The 25,278-nt window shown below is 50.4% G+C and overlaps 1 protein-coding gene across 3 annotated transcripts in view; it reads right to left on the bottom strand.

Annotated features, from left to right (window-relative positions):
- Positions 1 to 25,278, bottom strand: part of CREB3L1 (cAMP responsive element binding protein 3 like 1) — a 51,757-nt gene that overhangs the window by 9,279 nt on the left and 17,200 nt on the right. For 2 of the 3 annotated variants that reach the window (XM_063331869.1, XM_063331871.1), the window contains exons 2-9: positions 17,475 to 17,703; positions 12,581 to 12,741; positions 10,846 to 10,924; positions 9,735 to 9,895; positions 8,975 to 9,124; positions 8,120 to 8,178; positions 6,154 to 6,222; positions 3,689 to 3,788 (exon numbers count right to left, since the gene is read on the bottom strand). In XM_063331869.1, the coding sequence (XP_063187939.1) occupies positions 3,689 to 3,788; positions 6,154 to 6,222; positions 8,120 to 8,178; positions 8,975 to 9,124; positions 9,735 to 9,895; positions 10,846 to 10,924; positions 12,581 to 12,741; positions 17,475 to 17,703 (1,008 nt within the window). The remainder of the gene's footprint in view (positions 1 to 3,688; positions 3,789 to 6,153; positions 6,223 to 8,119; positions 8,179 to 8,974; positions 9,125 to 9,734; positions 9,896 to 10,845; positions 10,925 to 12,580; positions 12,742 to 17,474; positions 17,704 to 25,278) is intronic. The other variant, XM_063331870.1, reaches the window with a different exon arrangement.

Raw genomic sequence — 25,278 nt, 5'->3', positions numbered from 1 at the left:
AATCTGTGATGTACCACAGCACGTAGCAAAGTGAAGCTACTATCCATGCGAGGACACAAATGACAGTAGAACTCCAGCCCCCAATACCTGATAGCAAGGATGGTGAGTCCAAGGAAAGGGTTAAATTTATGCTTGACATGCAAATTTTCAGGACCATGTGTCCATGCCTTCTGCTGTCAGGCAGACCAGTCAGAGCTACTGGGCAGTGATAAAAGGAGAGAGGCAGGCGAAAGCTCCCTGGAAATTCCCCTTTGGTAGGCCTGAGCCTGTCTGCAAATTCTGCCATGATAGTAAAGCTTCAGAGTGAGACGCCGGTGCTGATCGTAAGGGACTCTATAGAGTTTAGGGAAACAGCAGTACAGAGCAAGAGGGGACACGTGGTAAATGATACAGAGCCAGATCCTTATTACCTGAACATCCATGTGCCATGGGTAGTGTATATATATAACTAACTGCAGCCAGCTCAGTGCTCAGACTGGGCTGAGCAAAGAGGCAATGCATCTGTTGGTGATTTTTACTACTTACAAATAAACTAGGTAAGTTTGACGAGTGGGGACACCTATGGGAACACCCAGCAATTGCTTGACTGCTTTTCAGAATAGCCACCTATCTCAGAATAGCCATGCCTGAGTAACACACAGAAGCTGATACATCAAGGTAATTTTGACCACCAGTGGATTGTGGGAGATGTGGAAGATCAAATAATAGCACAGGGATACTACACTATGTAAAGAGGGATATTGGTTGTCCAGACTCTTCATGGATGGTTTTAAAGTAAGGAAATTAAATGTGGACAGCATAGACGCTGTCTAAGCATATCATATCAAACACACAAGGCTTTTAGAACCCTTATTCCACAAAAACAGGGGGAAAAAAAATTCTGAATAGATGTTGCTTGGAATTGTCACAGGCAAACACACAACTTCCAGAAAGGGTAGCCTGGCCTGTGAAGCCTGTTCTTCTCTTCTAAAACAAAGAGGCTTTATGGGCTGGGAAAGAGCAGTACACTTAACATCTTGCTTTAACATGGCTTTCAACTGGGGCTTTGCAAACCAGCATTGTTTTTACTCTGTTTTGTTTCAGGTTAACTCTGATTGATGCTCTGATTCTGTTCCAGTTCAAACTCTACAACACTTCATAACAATAACTCTTGGTTTGACTCTGAGTACCATTCAACTCACAGCTTTTGACCATCTCACTATTCTGACCTCTTAAAAAGTGAGGGAAACTAAGCTACAGGAAACTACTGCAAAACCAGTTGGAAAGGTAGAGGCAAAATTAATCAAAAAAAGACGTCCTGAGAGCGTAGTTATCAAATGTTTCACTGTCAAACTGGGAGGAAGTAGCAGATGGAGTAGCAGAAAGATCCGTTATGGCTTTGGCAAGATTCAACATTGTTAAGCTTGACTTGGATGATGGACTGTATCAAATCTGCAGATGGGAGTGACTACAAGCAAACTTTTGGTCAGCAGTCAAATTCAGAATGATCTTGACCATGGGGAGAAATGGTCCAAGACAACAGCGAGCAGATCCATACAGACAAATGCCAAAACCTGCTGAGACCTGCGAGGTGGCAGGACTCATTAACAGAGGAAACACGTCAGCAATTACGTGGTCAGGCAGCTGTTCTACAGAAGAGGATCTGGGAGTTGAAATGGAGCACAAGGTGGGCACAATTTGATGTCATTTTGCAAAGGGCAAATCTCAGCCAGGGCAGTATGAACAGGCTTTCTGGCTGGCTGGCTGGCTGGCTCTGTACCAGCCTTCAGGTGGAACACCGTGTCCAGCTTTGGGCCCCGTACTTCCAAAAAGATGCAGGTCAATTGGAGAAAGTCTGGAAGAGAGCTCTGGGAACAAACAGTGATTCAGTAACTCAGGCTGAAGAAATTGTGGTGATTTAGCAGAGCAGACTGAAGGGAGTTGCTCAAAAACAATAGTTTTACAGTATGTATAATGCAGCTGCACAAAGGGAGGGTAAACTGATCTTGCTTACAGTAGGCAGAAGAAGTTGTAATAGGCTTAAGCTGTTGGAAGGAAGATTGAGACGAGATTGCAAGAAAGCTTTATGTGGGAAAGATAATGAAGCACTGGAATGATTTGCCTGAGGAGGCTGAGGACTGCTCATCACTGGAGGCCTTCGAGAACTAGCTGGACAAATATCCAGCAGGAATGACATGGAACTAAAGAAGAAGGGTACACTGCTCCACTCCCATCCTGCAAGGCATGATGATTCTACATATCTGTCATGATCAGAAGTGCTGTACTTGAAAATGGAAAATGGGAACTTGGATGCCTATGAGAGGAACTGGCCAAAGACAGAAAAGCAAATTACACATTCTTGAAATGCTTCAAAGCTCGGAAGCCTGAGAGAGTTGGTGTGTGGGCTGGGATGCCGTGGAACGAAGGGAGCAGCAAGGAGAGATAAGACATTGATGGGAAGCTAAATCAGGCATTTTATCAGCCTATAGCACAGGGGATGTCTGGAAGGCACCTCTCCTGGACTTGCTCATTCCATGTAGTGGTGATGAAGAATTGCTGGAGCCAGAGGTGCTCTGATGAGCTGCTGCATAAAGGAGCAATGAGTCACTGGGCCCAGCTGGGTCACACCCAAAAATGTGGAAAGAACTTGGGAATGAAGCCACAGAACAGCCAACAGAAAAGACAGTCATTAAGATCTGGTCCAACATGGGGGCAGCAAAGAGTAGCAAAAGTTTGAGCAGAGTTTGAAAGGAGAAAGTTCTGGGAATTACAGAGCAGGGGCTCTGGAACCAAGGAAACTGATTGCACCAAGAGTGAAACGCAAACCCTCACGATACTGAGGGTGCTGAGGAAGTGGGGCAAGCACCTCACCACCTGCTTCTATTTCATGACTGTTAACAGTACAGAAGTTATAACTAGATATAGATAACTAACTCTGACAGATTTGTCACAAGCAGCTACTATGACAATCCTGCAAAGACATCACAGGGTTGAAGGTTATGTTTTTATCATGGATCAGAAACTTTCCCACTGGGAAAAAAAGAGATGAAGAATAAGCAATTGACTCTATTTATGGCCACACATTGGCATGCCCCAGAGCTCCACAGTGAAGCCAACATCGCTTAACCATGATCCTCCGCTACAAGAAATGAGAGGCAAACAGGGATTACCAAAACCAACACACAACCCTGAATCATTTTGGTTAGTCAAAAGGGCAAATGAAGAGAATTACGACTAGATTTAACAAAGGCTGACGTGCAGGCATAGCAAGAACAGATGCCACTTCTTGCTGATAAACACAAGGTAATGCCCACTGGGAGGAATACTTGAACTGTTCGTCTGCCCTGCTGAGTAAAACATTAAGCATTACCAACTCAGCAAAAGAAAACTCTACCCATTACAATGGAAGCTCATTGAAGACTTTTTGCTGAATGGCCGATAGCTAATGAAAAGCAAACAAAGTGCTGCTTTGCCCAAAGAACAAGACAGTGAAAATGCATGAATTATTCTAATGCTGTTGCATAAAAACAAGTGTCACTACCAATGTATGTATGACACAGGGCCCAGTTGTGGTGACTCTAACACAAAAGGAGAGAGCAGATGCAACTGGCAACGGAGCTGGGCAGTGGGGAAGAGGGCAGAGACAGGCAAACAACAAAAGTGTCTGGGGAAGCATGGCCCATAAGAAAGATGAAAATGAAGCTCATACCATTAGGCATGTCCCGGTCTGCGTGGAAGCCATTTTGTAAGGTCTGGAGACTTTCCCAGCTACCAGAGCCTGCAGCTTCTGTAACTGCTGGAGCAAAGTCCTGGGATAGGAAACAACCCAAATCAAAACATGATAAGGAGGTTGCAACCAGTAAGTGACAAAAGGACACCACTACCCCCTTCATATTTTACTCTGATTTTCCCTTCTTGTGAAAACAAGTATCTCCCCCTTGCTATATCTTGCCCAAGTTCTCTGACCAAAGAGGCTTAGGAAGCAAGAAACAAAAAAGGGTGAGTTTGAGATATAAACCATGCAGGAACTGCAGGATGAATGTTCCAGGGTGCCATTACATTGAGGTAACCCCCTCCACCACTTCACCAGTAGATCCACCACAACCTTCACTGCAACTACCCACCGTTATGAATGTCCCACTGATTTAGGACTCCTGGATGCCTCAAAGCCCAGCCAATCATCTCCCAGAGCAATGAAGGCCACCAGGAAAATCAAGCTCTGGGATGGAGGCAGAACTTTGTAGTCAGGTCAGACCTCGAGCACTGGCCCACCTGCTCCCATTTCACTCAGAGAGATACGCTCTGCAGCTTGACTTCTGCCCCAAACCGTATGGTGGATATGGTGGAGACAGAAATAAAAAACAGTTTTGATCCGCTCCACCTTCTTCAGTCTCTGGCAAACTCTGCAGAGGGATGTGGGCAAAGCCAAATCTTGAGTTCAGCAATTAATTCATTCTCTGGCTGCCCCAGCCAGAACACGTGCTCAGGTCTCTCTGCCCCATTTAACTGAACATGGGTATCGGCACACATAAACACAGAACAGTGGTAGGTGTGTTACCAAAAGCCACTGAATCGTTCACTGGGCTGGTGAAGAAATCTGGGACGACGGAAACTACAGAACACAGTTCCCAAGGGCTGCAAATTACTGAAATGCAGACTACCAAGTGTTTCCCCCTGGGAGTACTGACTGCTTTACACAAATATGTTTGAGCTTTTATAAAATGCCAGGTCCTGGAGCCAGGAGATTGCAGGAGAATCCCAGCTCTATCTCTTTCCAAATCCTCTTCTGCACATTGTACATGTGGAGAGAAGCACAGAGCGTCCCACTGGCAGTGCTCAAAAATCAAACTGAATTAGAAAGAACACAACTTGTATTTTGGAAAAAAATATCTCCTGGCTTTTAGGCCAGTCTCCTGATTTTGCAGGGTGGGGTTTGTGCTTTTTCAGCAGCAGGGGCTGCCTGCGTTCCCAGAGAGGCCAGGCACCGGGCTGTGCCCAGTGGATGAGCGCAGCTGGGCAGCCGTGTCACCAGCAGATGGGAGGATCTGGCCACTCACACACCTCAGCCAGACCATGCCTGACAGTCCCTGGTCCCAGAACCAGTGGCTGGCCTGGAAGCTGGGGCCACAGCACTGATGTCATGGATGGAAGGAAGGAGTGCGACAGAGCCTCAAGTACTCCATGAGCTATAGTGGCAGCAGAGTGGTGGGTGGGGGGACTGCCTCTCTGCCTGCAGTTCTCCCCTTCAATTTGAGCTGGGGGTGATAGAAATGGAGCTATAGAAATGAGCTTCCCCCTCATCAGCCCTGCAGCTGACCCTGCCCTTGCTTACACCTACTGCATCTGGTAAGAGGGAGCAGAGCTGGGCCCTGATCCAGCTCCTGCTGCCCATCCCCACAGCAGGGGTGGGAGTCTTCATTATTTGCTTCCAAGGAAGCAAATTCCCCGGGAGATCAGTCAACCAGCTCTGCATATTAGGAGCACAAACGCTCACCAGATTCTTGGGCGAGGGAGCCAGGGGCCTGCTTCAGGGCTGTGGGAGCAGCTTGCTTCTTTCATATGAGCAGCAGCAGATGGGAGGGAGATCCTTCAGGATTGCTTTGCAAGGGGAAGAGGCAAGGCCTGGGCTGGGGTACCACATGTGCAGGGAGTTGCCCTGGATTTGGTGGCAGCTGGTGGCTACCTTTATTAGAGGAATGGGCTTTCCCTGTATTCACCAGGTCTGTTCAGGTCTCTTAAGAGAAACCTGAAAGAGCCATATTATGCCCAGAGACTTGTATTCCTCCAAAGAGCCCAAGAGCAGAAACAGTGGGTCTGAGAGGCTGGTGTGAGGGGCCGCCCTCCGTGCAGCTGCCTTGCAGACAGCCTGCAGGACTATAGAGAGGGCAGCATGAGCCCAAAGGGCTGCAGGGAGAAGGAGGATGAGATGTGAGAAACGCCTTCCTTCCCTCCCCTCGCTGCGCCACGGCCTGGACGTCCCAACACAAACATTCCAGGCTTGCTAACCAAACCCAGCTGCCTCGCTGCTGCCACGGGCCGAGCAGCGCCTGGCCCGCCAGGAGGTGAGGGAACCTGTCTTTCTTTTCTCACCCCCCTGCCTCAGTGCTCCCCTGGCATCCCTTCCTGCCCACCCACCCCCACCACCTACAGAGGGTCAGGTCTAGCCCCTCTTACCTGTTTGCATTTTCTAAGGTCTCCACTTTTTTCCAGAGTTCATTGTTTTCTGTTGTGTATGTCTCAACCCTGCGGGAATAAAACCCACAGCCAGTTAATTACAAAGGCCCGACAGATAAAGCAAATGTAGTCCTTGCCTCTCTTTGGGTGTGGAGGCTCAGTGGCCCCATCCATCACCTGCAGATAAGGTCCTGGAGCCAGATGTCCCTGACTCGTCTGGCTGAAGCCAGCCCTGACAGACCAGGGGTGAGACTGCAGGTGGACAGTTCTGTGCGACATTTCCCAGTTCAGGCTTTCCCGAAGGCTGGGGGAGCCAATAGCACCCAGTTACAGACAGGTCAAGTGAGAACAGACCCAAAGTTACGCAGGCATTTCCATCACTTCCAAACCTCCCTAAGGTGCATGGAAAAGGAACAGGAGGACAAATTCAAACCTCTGCTGCTCAGACTGAGAACCTGCCCTGGCTGTGTGCCTCGCATATGAAAACCAGGCAGTTCTGCAAAAATGCTGGGCCAGCTCCGGCTGCGGGCACTTGAGGGCAGCAGAGAACCTGCGGGCTCCCTCCCACTGCTTCGGAAGGGAAAGTGGTTGGGCTGCAGCTGGGACGAAGGAAGGGGAATGTCTGCAGGCTCAAAGGAAGGCAGGCCAGGGACACAGGCTGAGACTGCTGGAGGTTTCCAGCACAGCCTCCGAACCAGGCGTTCCGTGTAAAAACTGGGCTTGCAGCAAAGGTGTCAAACTGAATGGTGAAGGGCCCAAGTACAATTTTTTGAAAAACAGCTCTTACAGAAAGCCAAGTTGACCGAAGACTTGTTGCATTAAAAAAATTCACTGAATGCTGCTTTTGGTTCACATTTAAACCTGGCATTGTTTGAAAGCCATCTGTCACAGCAATGCACTAGCGTAACAAACCGCTGAGTATGTACAGGCACCACAGCCACGTCTGGGGAAGAGGCCCTACCACAGAAAACCCTGGACCTGTCACTTGAGCGAGGTCAGCCAACTCCCCAGCCCCAGCTTGAAGGATCTGGGTGTTAATGTGGGACATTAGCTGGAGGTGATGTGCTCTGATGCCTGGACACATGCATGCATGTCAAGCTGCTTATGGAAGGGCATAAGAACTTGAAGGTGCTGGGAGTCATCTGTTTTCATTCAGCATTTCTACGCACTTAGAGAATACAAACAAATAGCATCAGGGAGAAAAGCTAATTAAGGTTGGGTTTGGGGGTTGTTTTTTTCCATTTTGCGGATCTCAGGTGGTATTAATAACAGGGAAGAGGATGGTATTTAAACAGAAATGTGAATTTGCACCTGGATCCCAGCATTCTTCTTTGCCTGGGAATGCCCATCAGGTGCTGCTAGTACAGAGGGGATCACAGGATCAGGCCCTCAAGAGTTATTTTTTACCCCGTCAGTGTCATGTGATGTCACCTTAGGGTTACGCCAGCCATACATGCAGGACCTCAGGATTGCAAGGAGAAAAACAAAGCTCATGCAGGGAACAGTGGAAGGGGAGGGGGTGTGGGGAATAACCATACTTAAAGGTTTTTCTTGCTATCAAATGCTTGTGTGTCCACCCTTATGGGAATAGAGGGGGAAAAGCTGTGGCCAGTGTCCTCAGAGGGCCTGCTGCTTATGGGTCAGACAAAGTAGGAGCAACTTCTAGTGGGGAAACATGACTCTTACCCAAAATCCCACCTTGTTGTCAGCCAAAATGGCCTGTGTTCTGTAGGGGACCAGCCAAACTAAGCAGTTGGAAATACAAGGTTTCTAGAGCAATCTTTATCCTGCAAGAGGATTTCTAGGAGGGAGGGGAGTAGGGGCAGGGTCCCAAACCAAACTTCTGTGCAGCCAGGCTTGCAAGGAATTGTACTCTGAGCAATTCAGAGACAAAAACACTAGAAAGGGGGGCTGTGCATGGATAGGGCTCCTTTTTCAAAGGTAAAACTGAAAAGAAGAAACTTACTTTTTCTCTAGACACTCCACATATTCTTTCTTCTTCCTGCGACTCTCTTGAGCAGAGATCTGTGAGGAGGGCAGCCATCAGAGAGCAGTCAGTATCATAAGCCTCTAGACATTTCTTTGTGGCTCCCTCATGTTGTCTGCTCCCTGCACACACAGCACCCTAAAGATAAATGGGGAAGTTGCTTTCCAGTCTGCCATTCCCACCAATCTCCGGGCCAAAATTTGGAGGGATGGATGCAGCAGGTATGCAGCCTTCTTTGGCCTGTAGGCCACAGCCATTTGTTGCGGTATGCCTGACCCCCTCGCTGCTGAGAGCATCTTTAGGGTTGCTTTGAAGTCCTCTGACTCACATGGGTACGTGCTGTGGCCATCTGGGCAGATTCTGCCCCAGACCACTTCTGAGTCACTGGTTGACTAATTCAGGGTCTCATCATTTCTCTTATGGGATGCTTTCTAATCAGAGTCTAAAGTCTCACAGCCTCTGCCTGGATAATGAGCTCTGTGGATCACCCTTCCTGGACTATGCAATGGCTCTGCCCCCACAAGCAAGGCCTGACCAGGCCGGTTTGTCTGATCCATGATGCCTTAGCTTGTGGGCCCCATCCCAGGCCACACGCTCCCAGGATCTGGGCTGGAAGTCACACTTCCCAGATAGGGCTGCATGTACAGCACGCATGCAGAGATGCCCCATGGCACCATTTCTGTGGGCTGGGAGGCTCGTACCAGTGTACCAAAGGCAGGATCCCACCATTTCTAAGCTGCACTGCAGCTGAGGAGGCGAGGGTAACTATAGCACTGATCAGCTGAGGATGCTCTGGAATCACGGGAACTGCATGGTTATATTTTTGGCAGTCACCTTGTTCTTGATTTTCCTCCTGACCCTCTTCAGTGCTTTCTCCTCTGCTTTGGTGAGGGGCAGCTTGGTAGGAATGGGGTAGCCCTCAGCAATCAAGGTGCGTTTCTCCTCTTCAGTCAAGAGCAGCGGGCCAGAGGTCCCTTGTAACTTCTGAAACACGCAGAGAGCAGACGTCAGCATCAGCAAGGAGTTCTATCCCAGTAATCCCCCTTAAAGCCTTGCAGAGCAGCTAGGGGCTTAGTACAAATAGGTGCAGGGCAGTGCTCTTTCCTGCTCTCAAACTGATCCTGGGGGCACAGCTCAGCAGCTGCCTTCCTCTTTTACTTGGGAGGGCATCTACTCCTTCATGGTGAGGCTGGTTACACACTTGCACTGCAGGACCCCGCCAAAGAACTTTTGGCCGATGGAGCACAGTCTAGTTATGGGAATTCCCAGATATTCCTTTCTCTTCCATTAACATCCTCAGAAAGTCCTCCAGTGCACAGGCCACTTCCCAAAGTATGGGGTGAAAGACAGCACTTGCTAAAACACAGTAGCTGTTGGCAGGCATTGGTCAAGACTCATTGTGCCTCTCCTCATTCCTGTGAGCACCATCCTGTCCCCACACTGCTGTGCTAGGACATCACATTGCTTTGCCAGAGCTTTTCAGCTTGGAGCCCTTAACAAGGGCAGGATCCCCAACATGAGCCTCAGAAAGCCTCCAAACCCCTCTGAGTACCAAGGAGCCCTGTGTCCCAGTGATGTCCTGCTGCCCCCTTACGTGTGGTGCTGTGAGGAGAGGTGAGGAAGAGATGGCAGTAGAAGAGCGAGCAGCAGGTCGGGCTGGGCTGGAGGGAGGCAGAGACCGGGGGCTCTGAGATCCGTCGCTGTCACTGCCATGGCTGCTGGGTGGAGTTGGAGGCATCTGCACCAGGTCATCTACTAAGAAATAAGGAGATCAAGTCAATGGCTCTCATGCAGCCTGTTGGTACAGGCATAGGGCTCTCAGTAGCAACAGGAATAGGCACTGACATAACACAGGATTGAAAGGAGAGGGTGATGAGTCTCACAAGACAGGGTGGGTCTGAGAACAAGGCTGGACTGAGCACTGCCCAAGAGAGAGTTGAGGCTGACCTCAAACGTGCTAAACTAGGAACTGCAGGATTCAGAGAGCTCGCAGGGGCTTTGCCAAGACACCAAAGGTATTTACAAAGCAGTAAGGTACTCCGGTGTCAACCAAAACAGAGTACAAAGCCCGTGATGTTTTGCTCCATACCCTGTTCACAAGTACAGGAAACTCTGTAAGAGATGAGCTCTTCCAAAAGCACCACAGGGCTCACACACTTGCCAGCACACTTGATCCAAAGGGGCTCCGGTCACTCAGTTGCCAAGCGCTTGAAAACTGTCCCCACTTTGTACTGGAGAGCCCTGGGGGCCTTAACGGAGGTGGGAATATGCATAAGGAATGTCTCTCTGGGGCAGTGGGAGTTCCTATAGTGCTTTCATTTGTGCATCGGCAGATTTTCAGATGCTTGGGTTTCTTTCAAATTAAACTGGATCCTGAATTTCCTGACTTTCAGATGGTTGTTTTTGGATAACACTCCAGTCCCTCTGAGGATTTTAAAGGCACTCTTGCATATTTCCAACTCTGAAGTAGCCTGTTTTGCCTGGGACTCCCTGTCTGAACAATTCTGTGCGTGGCTGTTGGTCCAGACGCTGATCTGAGTTGGAACAGTGCAGCGCTCACTCCTCTAATGGTCTGTGCCCCAGTGCTACCTTGTATGCATGGCTCTGCTCTCAGGTGTTGTCTTTCCTCCCCATATAGTAATGATCTCTATCTATCTGAGTAATATACAGGGATGTAAGTTGACCAGCAAATACTATCTTCTTACCTGCAGGTACATTTAGAAACTGGTTGATCTCTTTAGGTTCAGCTTTGATCACAGGTGCTGGAGTCATTTCTATGGGAGTCTGTGGAAAAAAAGCAGAAAGAGCTCTTGCCCCAGAGGGCTCCCACTAAGTTCTCCTGATAGCCACTGCTCCCCTGCTCTCCGTACTGCCCCATCTCACAGCTCTGCCCCAAAGCACCCTCTCACCACCCATAACAAAAAACAGGAGTCCAAACATAAGCCCCCTGAAGTCCATGTTGCTGGGCACACAGAGTGCAAACACATGTTTGCAGAGGAAGAGGCAGTGGCAGATGGATATGCTGCCAAGCAGTGCACTGAGTACCTCCAAAAGGCAGATGACTTTTATCTTCGGCAATTCTTCCCCTGCTAGACCCAGACAGTGCCATTTAAGCCAACCTCTGCATTACCATGGGAAATCCCTCTTTGATCTGCCTTCATTAGAAATGGGAGTATAGAGGTTGTACAGAAACAGAAACAGAACAACTCTCCTGTACTGCTAACATGATTTTCACCATGGCTGTTGGGCAGCTGTTTCCAATTGGAGGGGACTGAGAGTTAAATAAAGAGTAGATTTATTCCCATCTGGGCTATGCTGCCCCTCAGTTCCCTGGCTCACGAGCCCCCATCCCACCATAGGCTGGGGGAGTTTTTACACTAAACAGACACATTGCAAACTCCTCCAGACTGTAAACACAGCTGAGAGAGCACCATGGTACGGCTGCTGAGCACACACAGCAGAGCTTCGAGGGCACAGCGAGTTCAAGCTGTGTAAATAATGGAGGAAGTTTGTGCAGTTTTGGCTGGAAGTACCCATTTCTTTTGGATGGTCGTTTAAATGGGAAGATGCTCAGCAGGAGTGGAAAAAGGAAGCGAACCCCAGAGATGCTCTACTGTTATCTACTATAGCCAAGGCCTGCGTGAGGCTGGTCAGACCTTCCCATCCAACATGGCTGGACTTGAAGCCAGTTGAACTGAGCCCCCAGCTTACACCCACATACCAGTGGCATAAGTGAGCCTCCTTCAGAACAAACAGACTTCTTAAGAACTTAGACATGACCAAAAGCTGTGGCCCCTTGTTTCCTGGAAATAATAATTCCTGCTGCTTCATAGAAAAATGCCAGCAGGACCTGGAGTGGGACCCCCATTTCCAGTAAGCAGCTGAGAAAAGTGAGAGGCCATATGATAAGCCCAAGGCCATGAAAAAGACAGTGGCAGAGCAGGGGTCTATACTCAGGAATAGTGGGGTCACTGCTATCACATCAATTGACACTGTTGTCCAAAAAAAGAAAATTAGCCAAGAGTGGCTATAGAAATACTGGCAGACTGGTGGGGGACTGGCCTCCAGCACATGCAAGTTTAAAATCCTTTGGATTTTGTGCCAAGGAAACACACTTGTATTTAACCAAGACTGTAAAACCTCCTGTGCTGGAGAAAACCCCCCTTCCATTGTTTTCTCTGGAAGGATAACGTGTCTTGTAGCTTCAGTGTGTGAATCAAGAACACAGTTCTAGCTAGCATCAGGTGTGCTGCTGCTCTGACTGCCGTTTCAAGAGGGGAATGACAAATAATGCAATATTTGGACTTTGTATCACCTTCCTCTGTCTGTCCAGCAGCTAAATCACCTAGCAGAACCCTGCAGTCACATGGCTGGGTCCGCATCACCAGGGTTGCCGCTGTGTGAGAGCCCAGGCTCCCGATGGATCTTAGATGGGCTCACCTCCTCGGGGACTGGCAGTCTCTGCAGAGAGTTGAGGTTCAGCACTGGTATGGAGCTGGCAGCTAGCTGGGACTCAGGCAGGTCTACAGCCAGGTTCTGTTCCTGTTTCACCATGATGGAGCAGAGCTTGGGCCCCAGTGACCACACTCCATTCTCCAGCTCTGAAATACGCACAACATGAGAGTCAAACTCCAGCAAGAACAGGACAAGAAAAAAAATAATCCATGTAGACAGCTTCCCCCCGTCTGGGGAGGCTGCCTTTCCAAGTTTAGCACTGCCACCACACAAGCATGTGCAGGCCCACAACACATAGTACAAAAGGGAATGAACCCCCAGCGTGCAGGGAGCAGACAGGACAGAGCTAGAGGGATTGTGCCTCTGCTCTGCTCCGACTGTGCAGCCCGAGTGCTGGAGGACAGCTGCAGGGTTTCTTCCCCCAGTGATGTCTCAGTCTTGTCCTCTGGAGCTTATTTATATTTAGAGCTCAGTGAGAGGAAGATGCCGGGCTGTTGCTCCTTCGGCAGCACGGCCAGCATCACAGAGCTGCCAGGTGTGTTACCAAGAATAGCACCATCTCTGTGCTAGAGCTGGTGAGAGGGCAAACACGGTGACAGTGAAAGGCTGACAAGCGGCTGTATGTGCTGCTTTGTCCTCCCGCCAATGTTGTGCCAAGTACCAGAGCTTTGTTGCATGACGGGAGAGGAGGAAGGTCCGTTTCTGTGGAAGGAAGTCCAGTGTAGCACCTGCTTGTAATGCTGCTCACACAGCTGCTCCCCTCAGTCTCACCTCTGAGGCTCCCTCCTCCACCCCGCACTGCTCAGGAGGACTGCTGCCTACAGCCATGCCCCACTGCCATTGCTGGCAGGGATCAAAGCAGCAGCGAGGGAAAGGAAGTGTCTGAAGAGAACTGCATGGAGCTGTGTGGGGATACTGCCCTCGACCCCTGCCTGCTCTGTCCCATACACATCTGCGGCATGAGCCTGGTTTGTCACTGGAAGCAGAGTTTCCAGAAGCTGGGATTCAGGCCGTGGTGGATAAGCTGCAGCTCAGATGGGGGAAAAAACCTGCTAGGCAGGAGAGCTGCCTGGGCTCTGCTCTCAAGTTTTGGTCCCCTCGTTGCTCTTCAAACACTTCAGCCTGCCAAAAAGCTACTCCTAGCTGGCCTGGAGCCTGCATCCTAATCCTCATCCCTTCCCCTTTTTATCTGAAAACCAGAAATGCATTTGTCTTGACACAGGACAGACTATTGCTAAGTGTGTCACCAGGTAGCATCCCAGTTGGCTCAACATGAGGCCACAGTCAGGCTCGTTCTCTGATCCCTCTGCACTGCTCTCTGCATACAGCACTCACAGACCCAGGGGTGTTGCCTAGCTGTCTGCTGCCCAAAGCAGCTCTGCAGTGCATGTCTCAGTCTAGAAGGTGTCCTGGCAAGAGAAAAGAGGGAGAAAGGTCCTTCTTGGCTCCAGAAAGGCCTGCACAAAGAACAGTACAAGCAAGCAGCTGTTCATGTGGGAACTGCCATCTGAACTAAACTTAGATTAACATCTTTGCCCAGCTCAGGCTCTGTTGCCCTCAGGAGAGGACAGGGCAGAATCTTGACTCTGTCTGGCTTTTGCATGGACACAATGGTGTTAAAGATTGGGCAAGAATTGTATCAGTTAACACAGTGTTGCCCTTGCCAGTGGAACATGTTGCCTTCCTGTCTTTGGTCTCGCACCTCTTAATTTGCTGACTAGACAGGTCTCTCTAGCTGAGGCTCATTCCTTCCAGCTCCCTGTGCGACTGGAAATCTTCAGGCACAGACATGAGTTCCTGTGGCTGCTCTGTGTGTATATCAGCTGAGTGCTGCTCTCAGTGCTGCTGGATCACTTCCTAGAGCTTCCCACAATGCAGCAGCACCAATGTTGTCAGGCAGCGTCTCAGGCAGGGGTGCACGGCACAACCGTGACAACAGAGAGGCTGCTGAGCAGACACAGACTGAATTGCGTTTTTTCTGTCCTGTGAAGGACACCAAACCTGCAGTTGGTAGTGAAGTCCCAGTTACCCCTGGTATGCAGACAAGCCCTGTCTGTCGGAAGGAGGCAAGGTGTTACACAGCCACAAGCGTTTGCAGCCAGAAGACTTGGACTGAATTCTTCTGCCTGATCACAGGCTGTCACAGAGATGAGGAACCTTGAGAGGTCTTCCAGTCTATCCCACTGCTCTAGGCAAGTTCAACTAAACCGGCGTCAGTCCTGACAGATGGTTGTCTGACTTCATCTTACCCCTCTGAAAAGGGACGAAGAGTCCACAGCTTCCCCCATTAAATCTCTTCTGCAGTTTCATTATGCCCACTACAGGAAGGTTTTACCTACTGGCTAATCTGAAGTTCCCTGACTGTGATTTTAAGCCCCATCTTCCTTTTCTATCGCAAAGCTCTGCATTTCTCTCTTTCTCAGAGGGGTGGGGCATCTCTGTCTGGGAGGACTACTGCTGAAGCAAGTTACCAGGCAAGGAGAGCAGACCACCAAGGGCTCTCCCTGTTCACACTCGACTCGGCAAGAGAGCAGCCCCCATGCTGTCAGTCCAGACAGTCTAAGGAGCAGACACCCAAATAAGTATGTGCTGTCCTCCCATTTCCTGTCTACATTCTGACCCTGCTTTCTTTCCCACCCTCGGAGATCTATCAGGGGAGCGATTGGGTTACAGAATCAGAAACACATAAGCCATGAGAGGGTCAATGAGGGACTGAGGAGAAGGCATTTTGTGTGGACACCTCTATGTTCTGCTGCCTGAGAGGATGTTTCAGAGGTATGGCCAGTCTGTAACCATTACAGATTTCACGTATGTTGCTGGGTGAGGCTTATCCTTTGCTCTAGATACTCTGTACATAACGGGAAAAAGTACAGCTGAGAGATATCCAGAGCTACCGTTGGTTGAGGAGGTGAGGCAAAGAGCAGTGAGGAAGCAGTACCTGTACAGGAGTGCGGGCACTAGCCTGAGGCCGGTCCAGCACCCGCTGTTCTGCACAACCCTGGCTCCCCCTGCTCCTGGCATCAAATCACGCCCTGCAGAACTGAGGGCTAGTACTGAGAACTGAAGCAGCCAGTCCATATGCGCAAACCATCTGGAAAGCAGACTCTACTGATAAGCAGGGTCACAATGCACCCAGTGGCTTGCCCTAGCTGACCCATATTAGTGGGATCCATGTGGGAAGGGGCAGGATTTTGAAGTGTTTTGGAGATCTGTAGAAAAGCTGTGAGAAAGCTGATAAATAGCAAGCCTCAGCCAGCTTCAAGCCCAGACAGTACCCAGGCATTCCTGAGGAGCTCTGCAGACCAAGCAGAGCTTGCTTAATGTTAAAGAAAAGCCATTCCCGGGTAATTAATTTGAAGTGAATGTCTAAAAGGACTGAGACTGGATGGAACTGTGCCAAAAGGACTGCACAGTGTTACAAATACTGGACCTGACTCAGGGCTAAACTAGAATATGACTCACATCCAATTACAAGCCAAGATATCCCTGGAAAGATGGGTTGAATTATCCCACTGCAGCAGTGGGTGCATAGATACCCCTATACCTGTCACATTAATACTAGGCCTTACCCCCTGTATAGAGCTGATCTGGGTCATGCGCTGTACACCCTGTGCTGGCCTCTGCCCAAGGATCAGTGTTGCTCTCCATTCAGGAGGAGGTCTTGTCTTGGAGATGCTGCAGCTGAAGCAGGGGCATGTCCAGACACAGAGGAGAGGAGCAGAAGTGGTGACAAGTGTCTCAGAGAGGAGCCCCTGCGGTAGCTTCATGCAGGCAGACTTCATTTCACTGCTTTCTACAAACTGAAGCTTTTTGCTTCTTTCATTCCCGTGCCTCATCTCATATTCATTTGCAGGGGCAAAATAAAGGTTTGTCTATGCGCTCATGCTGGTTTGTTTTTAGTTAGTCGCCCAGTTGCCGGTTTGGGCTGAGTGCCCTCCAAGACTGTACTGGGGTTAAAAGCTAAGGAAAAATAAATGTAAATGGAAAGCTTTTTTGGTACTAAGGCACAGCTTGCTTGGCCTGCCATGAGCCTGTCTCCCAGCATCTCTCTGAGTGGCCCCTAAGGAACGTGGCACTGATGGCTGTGCCCTTTGCAGGGACTAAAGAGGCAGCGGAGGCCAGCTCCTCTCCTCCTGCCGTGGTGTCTGTACCAGAGAGTTGGGATCATTCCTGGCCATGAGAGGGAAGCCTCTGTCCCAGGACTCACTCTTGCTCAAAGGAACAGCTTTCTTCTGTGTATACTGAGCCTGTGCCACTGCTTTTTCAGGCGGCCTGGTGTCCATCAGCTGTTGGGACACCCACACAGTCCCACAAATTACAGGACTCTCTGCAAGGATGGCTCTAAAAATATCCAGCCATCATAAATTATCCCGAAATGAATTGTTTTAAAAATAGGTTTTGAAATGACTGTTCCTCTCTGTCTGCTGCTAAAAGATCTGCTGGTAAAGAAGCCACTTAGCTTTCCACATGTACCAGCACTGGTTGCAGCCAGAGCCTCATGCTTCCTATATTCAAGCCAAAACCCTGCTGCCTGATGCCAAAACAGACCTGGATCTAGGGCACCCACACCCAGGTTTGCAGGGTCCTAAACAGACATTGCCTATTACTTGCCAGAAGCTGGCAGCACATGGAACCACAACCAATTATCATCCTCGTAAATAACACTTAGCCCGGCAAAGGAGCAATGTGACTGACTGTCAGAGCACAAACTGAAGGAAAAAATGTGGGCTGTATTTGACAACGGCAGATCAAATTCTTCCCTGGATTTGCCATGCGCAAGCCCAGGGAATAGCCAGTGTGTCCTTATATATGGAAGCCAGCCAGAGCCTCTGCTAACAGATGTGCCCGAAGCCGTGCAGTGTGCACGTCTCATGCTTACCGTTAACATTATCTTCAGTCTTGACAGGCACGAGGGGGCTCTGGGGAGCAGAGTCTCCACTGAGGGAGTAGCTGTGCTCTGCCTGGATGCCTGGAGTGGGTGGATCCAGGTCCATGTCCAGCAGCGGGTTCTTCTCAGCCAGTACTGGGTCATCGAAGAAACTGCTGAAGAGGTCGTTGGAGAAATCCTCCATGTTGTCAGAGAAGTGATCCAGGTTCTCTGAGAAATGCTGAGCAAAGACAAGAAAAAGAGGGAGAGAGTGTTAGTGTCAACTCCAAGAGGGATTTGAGAGCCTTACCCTGCTCTGAGAGCCAAACCTCAGCAATAGCCCTTTTTGGATGGGAAAAAGCAGTTCTTATCGCTTGCCTGCATCAGTCTGATAAAAACACCTTGAATTAAGATAGAAAGGTCTGTGGTGCTGTACATCTCCTCCGTCTATCTATGCCACAAACACTTATGAAGCTCTTCTATATTCTCACATCTCCCCTTTCCTCTGTGGGTACCTATGTTCAGCTTCCTAACATCATCTCACTGTGACAACGAGCTGAATAAGAGCACACGGCAAGAAATCCCAGTGATGACAAAATGCAAGTGTGGCAGAAAATCAAGGTCTTCGGCACCTGTCCTTGGTGACAGACACTTTCTCATGTTCTCTGCCAGCAGCAACAGGCACTCTGATGCCCCAGAGAACACCAATCCAGCTGCTGATTTCTGTCAGAGAAAAAAAGATCAGTTGGATCAACATAACAGGAAGGCCCCCTGTTGTATTTAATTTCCTCTGGGATTTCACAGCCCCTCTGTGGACCATATGAGGCTGTCCTCTAGCCAGATAATGCCTGTGAAATTCAGCTCCCCGATGAAGTTTAAACACTACAGATGGGCTGTTAACAACAAACAATCATTCCACTAATCATTCCAGTAACAGTCAGTAAATTTGGCCAGTGCTGCTGCAGAGCTGGGCTCCTGATGCTACAGGGAACCTGTTTCCTTTGAGGCATATCCTCCTATGCAGAAGTCAAATCACTAACTTTTCCATTTGCTACAACAAAGCATTGGTTGGGCAGGGAGAAAAATGATGGTTGCCAAACACCAGCTGAAAAATTATCCCATTTGTTGGCAGATTGAGGCTTCTGGCTCAGGGAGAGGAAAGAAAAGACAGATACATTCAAGTGACTATATTACACAGACGGAACTGTGTAACTTAAATGAACTGGAGAGAGCTCAGCAGAGTCAGACTGGGTCCCCTCCCCCTGCCTGGAAAAGCATCTGGGTGGGCAGAAAGGCATTGAAAGCAGCATATTGAAATACCAAGAGGAAGAGGGTATGGATGAGAGAGACTGGGCGACAGCATGCAGGTCCTAGAGTGGAGACATGAATGCCAACGAATTCCAATGTGAGAGCTGAGCTCAGGAAAGAGCCCAGCTCCCAGAGAAGCATGGCGTGCATGCAGTCCTTTCTTTCTACAGCACTAGGACTGAGGGAGGAGTTGGTCAGAGGACCCCGGATACTGGAGCCTGCAGGTTCCTGCTCCTACAGGAAGGTATATTTGTTTTACCTGAACACAGTATCACTCTGTCAACATTATGCTGGCTGTCAGAAGGTTGGGCTGAGGCTGGGGATTGAAGTAGGCTCCAGGTGAACAGACCCACACTTCCCACCAAGTGGGGGAGGGAGATAGTGAGCTGCAGCAGTCTCCCAACATGCCAGTGCCCTTCACCCTCCAATATCACCCCTCGGCCACTCAATTTAAAAAATCAGATGCCCACAAAGCATGTTGGAAGTGGGGGGGAGTGTCTACTGCCTGCATTCTGCCTGACACAAGGTTTCTCTCCCTTAGCTTCCTTCCCACATGTCCTGTCCTCCCACTAGCTGGAGTAACAGCCTGACACACCACCATATGAGGCTCCCCTGGAAGGGCAGACACTGCGTGTGCAGGTAAGGCGGAGAAGGTACAGTCATGCTAAGTCCCAGTGTTGAGGCCCTGCCTGGGATAGTCTGGGCTGAAGTTTTCGCCACTTGTTCCCATACCGGAAGTGGAGTTGGTGGGGTAGCTTGGTAAAATCTACCCAGCCATTTCCAAGTTGCCTAGAAGCATTTCTGCACTTGAATCAAGCGACAGAAAACACCTCCCATCTGTGCTGAGCATAACTGTTCTTCAGAGGGAGCTGAGTCAGCAGATGGAACTGGGTTAGATATTTATCTGAAAAGCACTGGAAAACCAGTTTTTGTCTTATCCTACAGCATGGAGGGGTAAAGAGTTTGGAGTTCTGAGCATTAACCCCAGAGACTGCCTGCTCATGTAACAGCTGTTCTTTGTCTTGCTTTCTCTAAACAACACAAGCAAACACAGGATATGAACACGATAGCCTTACGGTAAGGGTGAGAACGTAACCGCAGAAAAGTGAAGGGATTCAGAGTTCTGGCTGCCAACACACCACGACAGCACAGCAGAGCCAGGATCCAACATAAGGCACCCAAATCATATATACTGTCAGAACTATCAAAACTAGAACCACCATGTAACCCTGGAGGAGAAGCAGAGCTGGATGGACAGCTGCAGGGAGAACTGTCTGCGACTCTGCCACGTGCTTCAAATTTCTTTTACAACAGTGCATTAACAAAGGCAGAAGTGAGAGTGAAGAGACTCAAGAAGATGCATTTATGCAGTAGTTCCACACTATCTTTTAGAGGCATCCCACCCATGCTTAGAACAAGGATCTCTTGGTCAGTCAACAGTATTCCCATTGTAGAACAAACCTACCCAGATGGAAGAGGTGGAGATGTGCCTCTGGTTTTATCCTGACACCACAAAACCTCCCCAGCAGTGGCTAAGGGGTGAGAAATAGTAATGAGTGCAAGGGGCTGAGTATAAGAGCCTTAACACAGGCACCAACACTGGCAGGAGTAATTGCAGATTTCTGATTCTTCTTTCAGACAGGCTTGCTGGAGGACATCCCTGCTTGGAAGTGAGGATGAAGGCAACACTGTTCTCCCAGAGATGCAGGAGTTCAGGTCCCCCAAGAGCCCATTCTCTCCCAAGAGACAGAGACCTACTGCACAGTATGGGAAAAACATGGGTTACAAGCAGAGAATGAAACTCACACCCTCCCTGGGAATCCATAAATGTTGGGGCACGTACCCCTCTATGGGCTCCCAGGTCTTATCCTCCAGCACAACTAAATACTGGCAAAGCCTCCTCATCAAAGCAACCCCCTTTCAGCTCTTGCCAATCATACACATACCAGTCCAACATCTCCAGACAGAGAAGATGGAGAGAAGGGAGCTAGCCTATGAAATTGTGAATAACTATGGTTATTATCAAAGAGGGCACCAAGGATCAGACACCCTCAAAGAGGGAGAGCACCCAGAGCTGTCACAGAGCTGGTGGCTGCTATTTTACTCAAAGGCAGTGGCAAGAGGCAGAGGAAAGCAGAAGAAGGAAGGGAAAAGCAAACCAAGATAATGACATGGCTTTGTAGCTGGCTATATCCACAACGGAGACTACAGGACAAGCAGGAAGCTAAGCCACTATGTCCCAGGAAGACTGCTGTCTCTTTGGTTGGCTCTGTTCTGTCCTGATGACAAAAGGTATTGTTAACTTCAGGACAGATTTCAGATCAGTAAAGACAGCCATGCATGCAGCCACATGGTAAGAGTTCTTCCTCTTAAGTGACCTCTTGTCCAGAACCAACTGTGATGGGCACAGTGAGGAGCAGCCCAGAGCTTATTTTGGATAGATGCCACCAAAACTGTTGTCAATTAGTTTAGATGGAGCCTGCTAACCCAGAATATGCAAATTCTGTCCCACCTAGCCTCGCTGGGGGAACTGCATCTATCTCGCAAAACTCAGAGAAGGCTTCAGCCGTATTCTTCATTAACACACGTGAGATAGAAGGCTCCAGGGAACTGCAGGTCCCAGGGTATGGTGTCTCAGGGCCGTGTGGATCATGGCAGACTATGGCAGGGTCAGTGCTCCGAGTTTCTGAGTGATAAACAGAAGCAGGTTTATCACCTGACCAAATGGATGGTGGCTTTCTCCTAGCTGGAAAGTAACATGCCAAAGGAGATGCTGGGCAGCCACTAGTCCTCCCTTCCCACCTAGACTGGGGCCAGCACAGCCAAAGGCCTTCATGTGCTGCCACTAAATGTAATGACTTTGCTGGGCTTTGGGGAGAGTTTTGCCGACGCCATTGCAGTGAAGATCTCAGCAGACCAGAGACACATGTTGGTGGAAGGTCCAAGAAAGAGTCCACAGGACTTGGACATGAATGAAGGTGCGATGAACAGAGATGCATGAGCAGAGCAGGCTCAGCCTCTTACACCCTCTTCAAGGCCTAGACTCTCTCCTTGAGAACACCTTCCAGCCAGGCTGAGATCAGCCAACTCCTGCTCCTCAAAGAATTGGCCAAGAATTTCTAATTGTGACAATGAAGGACTCGGCAACTCTACTGAGATTCTCCTTTAAGATATCTCAAGTAGCTTTCACACAGATGAGCCTGGCTTGAGCAAGTGGGACCAGTCAACTGGGAAATGTGATCCTTACCATCCTGGCCCAGAGGGAGCGGGTGTGAAGTGTACTGGGGGAAAACAGCTTCCAGATGGGATACAAAGCTCGCAGCACAGTCTCATTTTGCATTATTCGCTCCTGCTATCTCCCCCTCCCTTTCACACCCTCCTTCCTTCTCCTTCTAACTAGGCTCCAAAGCCAAGAAATAGCACGAGATGTGTTTCCAAAGCTGTATTACTAGTGAGCGGTCAGGGAGGGGGCAGCCAAGGGACAGAAACGCAATGGCGAGGATGTGCTGGATTTCCTGATCCAAGCCCCATTTCTGGCTGCCCGTCCCCCCACCGCAGTTCTAGGAGGATGGGGAGGCAGTGCCCGAAGGGGACCAGCCAGCCTGCGCAGGCATGGGGGAGGCAACGACCACTGCATCTCCAGGCCCAACAGAGCACCTTAAGCTGCTCTGGTGTCACAAGACAATCTTCTCAGGCTAAGGCCACCTCAGCCATGAGGAGAGAGTGAGAATCTGTCAGCTCCTGGCTCCTGCTCCCTCCCACTATGACCGACATCGGCACTGACTCTTCCAAACATATTTCCACCACATGTTTTCATCCTGACCTCATGCTTAGGGTTGTCTAAATAGCACACTGTATGTGCGTGCGTGCACTTCTCGTTCGAACACCCTTTCCTGTTGTACAACAGTTATCTTGGGAGCTAATGTAAAGCATCCAGACATCCAAATGCAAGGTCTCTATTTCCCCCCACCCAGATCTGGTGGTAAGACCTCTGGGAGGCCCAAGCAGAGACTGAGGCATTAAGCCTTTTCCCCTGCCCAGTTGCACATGGGATGCCTTAAGGTGCCACTCTTATAGCCCAGTGGCACCAGGCACGGCTGAGAAGGCGACGGTTTCCTCTCCCTGGATCCACTTCTCCTCTGTGGTCACCTTGGCTGCATCTGTCACGCTTCCATCCTTTGACTGTGACTTTCCCCTTCCCACCTCCAGCTGAGTTGTTTGGAGACAATCTCCCTTCAGGATCAGCCTGGTTCTCACAGCCTCCCTGCTCCCACCGCAATGGTCTCGCTCCAAAGAGAAAGCGGCAAGGGGCTAATCCAGCTGGGCGGCAGCCCAGACCCAGGAGACGAAGGGCCTTTGCAGGTTGGAGGTTCTGCTCGTGCTGGCAGGCAGTGCAGATGGGGAGGGGATTCTTCTGAGTTTTCTCTTTTCTTTTTGAAAGTATTTTTCCTCTTTGCTTGCCAAGATAAATCTCCTGTCCCAGCTGTGACATCTGCATTTCCCTTCTCTGCTTTCACTAAGGAATGAAGCCCCCTGCACTCCAGCTTCACAACTGAGGTTTCCTTTACATTCCAGGAAAGAAGAGCCCATACACTCCAGACAGTCCTTCTGCTCTCTTTAAAATGCAATGAATTTTAGACCTTATGAAAGTAAAGGTCTTGACAGTGTTAACAAGATCCAGGCAGGATGGACAGATGCTGTGCACACTTCTCCTCACAGTCTAGTTGGTGCATGTGCACCCCAAGGGGCACAAGTGATCATCCAGCCACCCCTTGGCTCTCTCAGACCCCTCTGGTGTCCCTCTGTCCTGACCCGTATTGCTCTTGGTCTCTCCCCTCATGTACCACGGCTCCCTGCTGCTCCATGGCTGGTCTGCCTGGATAGCTTGACAGTGATTTGCTACACCCTTGCTGTCCCTGCTCCTCTGCATGGCATGGCTGAAGCACTTCTGCAAACCCCCCATCTTTGAAGAACATCTGCAAACCCCAGTGCTATTTCCCTCCAGCAGCAGGACAGCATCCTGACCAGCAGCACCCCTCACTCTTTCTCAGAGACTGCCCGCAATGGTCACCCATGAGTATTTTCAGTGTCACAGCCTTGGACTGTGTGGTGAACCAAACGTTTTCCCTGACACTCAGCCTCCAAGTGGTGTAGGGTTTGACTGAACCTGATCTGGAACTAGGCCCAGAATTTATTGTTGTCTGTAGAATAATGCAGAATGACAGAGAGCTGGGGGGTTTATGGTCACTGAAAGCAAGGCAAGTGACCTGCTTTTGCACTGGCCAGCTGTGCCATCAGCTCCTTCCCCACAGGGGCTGCAGGCCCTCAGACTGATGGTTACTCCTCGGTGGCAACAGCCTCAGCTGTATCTGCGGTGCCTTCCGAAGTCCCAGCAAGGCTCAGGCACAGCTCTCTGTGGAAACCTCCTATCCACCGCGCATCCGTGCCAAGGGCCTGGATTTACAATTTCCAGCGCTAGGCGCCACAAGACCTAGGAGGGACGACGGAGGCTCAAGACACAATCAGGGGGAAGGCGACTAAGGGAGCGGCGCCAAGGCAAGGCGCTACCCTGAAGCGAGAGACGGGCAGCAACCTGGCCCCGAGGTCCCCGCCGAGGCCCCGGGTGCCCGCGGCCGCCTCACCCCCCGCCGCCCCGCCAGGCGGAACCGTTAACGGTCGCCGCGGCTCCGTTCCAACGGCCGGCAGCGGCGGCCGCCCATTGGCCGCCGGCGCCGGGCGCCGGCCAATGGGAGGTGGCTGCCAGCGGAGCCGCGCGCGGCGGGCGGGAGGAGTGCAGGGTTAGGACGGAGCGGATTGCGGCGCGCTGCGCCTCACGGACCGGCCCCGCTGGCTGCGGCCCTGCCCGGGCTCCCCTCGCCGTGCCCGGCTGGACGCTGAGGCCGGAGCGGACGCTGGGTTGGAGGGGCAGAGCCCGAGGGGAAGGCGGGGGGGGAAGGGCCCCCCGCTTCGCCCCCTTCCCGGCCCTTCCCCCCCTGCCTTCCCCTCGGGCTCTGCCCCGTGAGGAGGCCTCGCCTTTGCCCCTTCATGGCGTTTTCTCATCCTGGGATGTCTTAATCAGTGCCTCAGAGGACATCGTCCCAGCCTCTCCGGGAGAGTTCGGGTACACCCTGCTCCCACGGTTTGCAGTAACCTCCGTGTCAGTATAAAGGTTTAGTGTGTCGTTTCCCCCCCCACCTCCAACCCCAGTGGGGCCGGGGCGGGGGGGATATCAGCTGACAGAATGGGTAATGTTAAAAGCATACGCACAATACCGACCACATCAAAATTCTGTGGCTGTGATTGTAGCCGTGTAATGCCCAGCTCGGAGTTTGCAAGCCTGCTGCTCACTGGGGAGGAATCTTGGGAGGCACCCAGGCACGGGGGTGGAGGGGAGGAGTGGGTGAGTTAAGTCTTTAACTTAAATGTTTTTGTCCCTGAAAGGAAAAAAAAGAAAAGAAAAAGGTACATGGAAAGCTAAAATCTGCCAGCCCGTAGCTGGGTTTCCCAA

Source organism: Chroicocephalus ridibundus, chromosome 4 (genome assembly GCF_963924245.1).
Source record: "Chroicocephalus ridibundus chromosome 4, bChrRid1.1, whole genome shotgun sequence".
Taxonomy (NCBI): Eukaryota; Metazoa; Chordata; class Aves; order Charadriiformes; family Laridae; genus Chroicocephalus; species Chroicocephalus ridibundus.
Note: the sequence above shows the minus strand (reverse complement) of the source record. Positions and strands in the feature narration are given on the sequence as shown.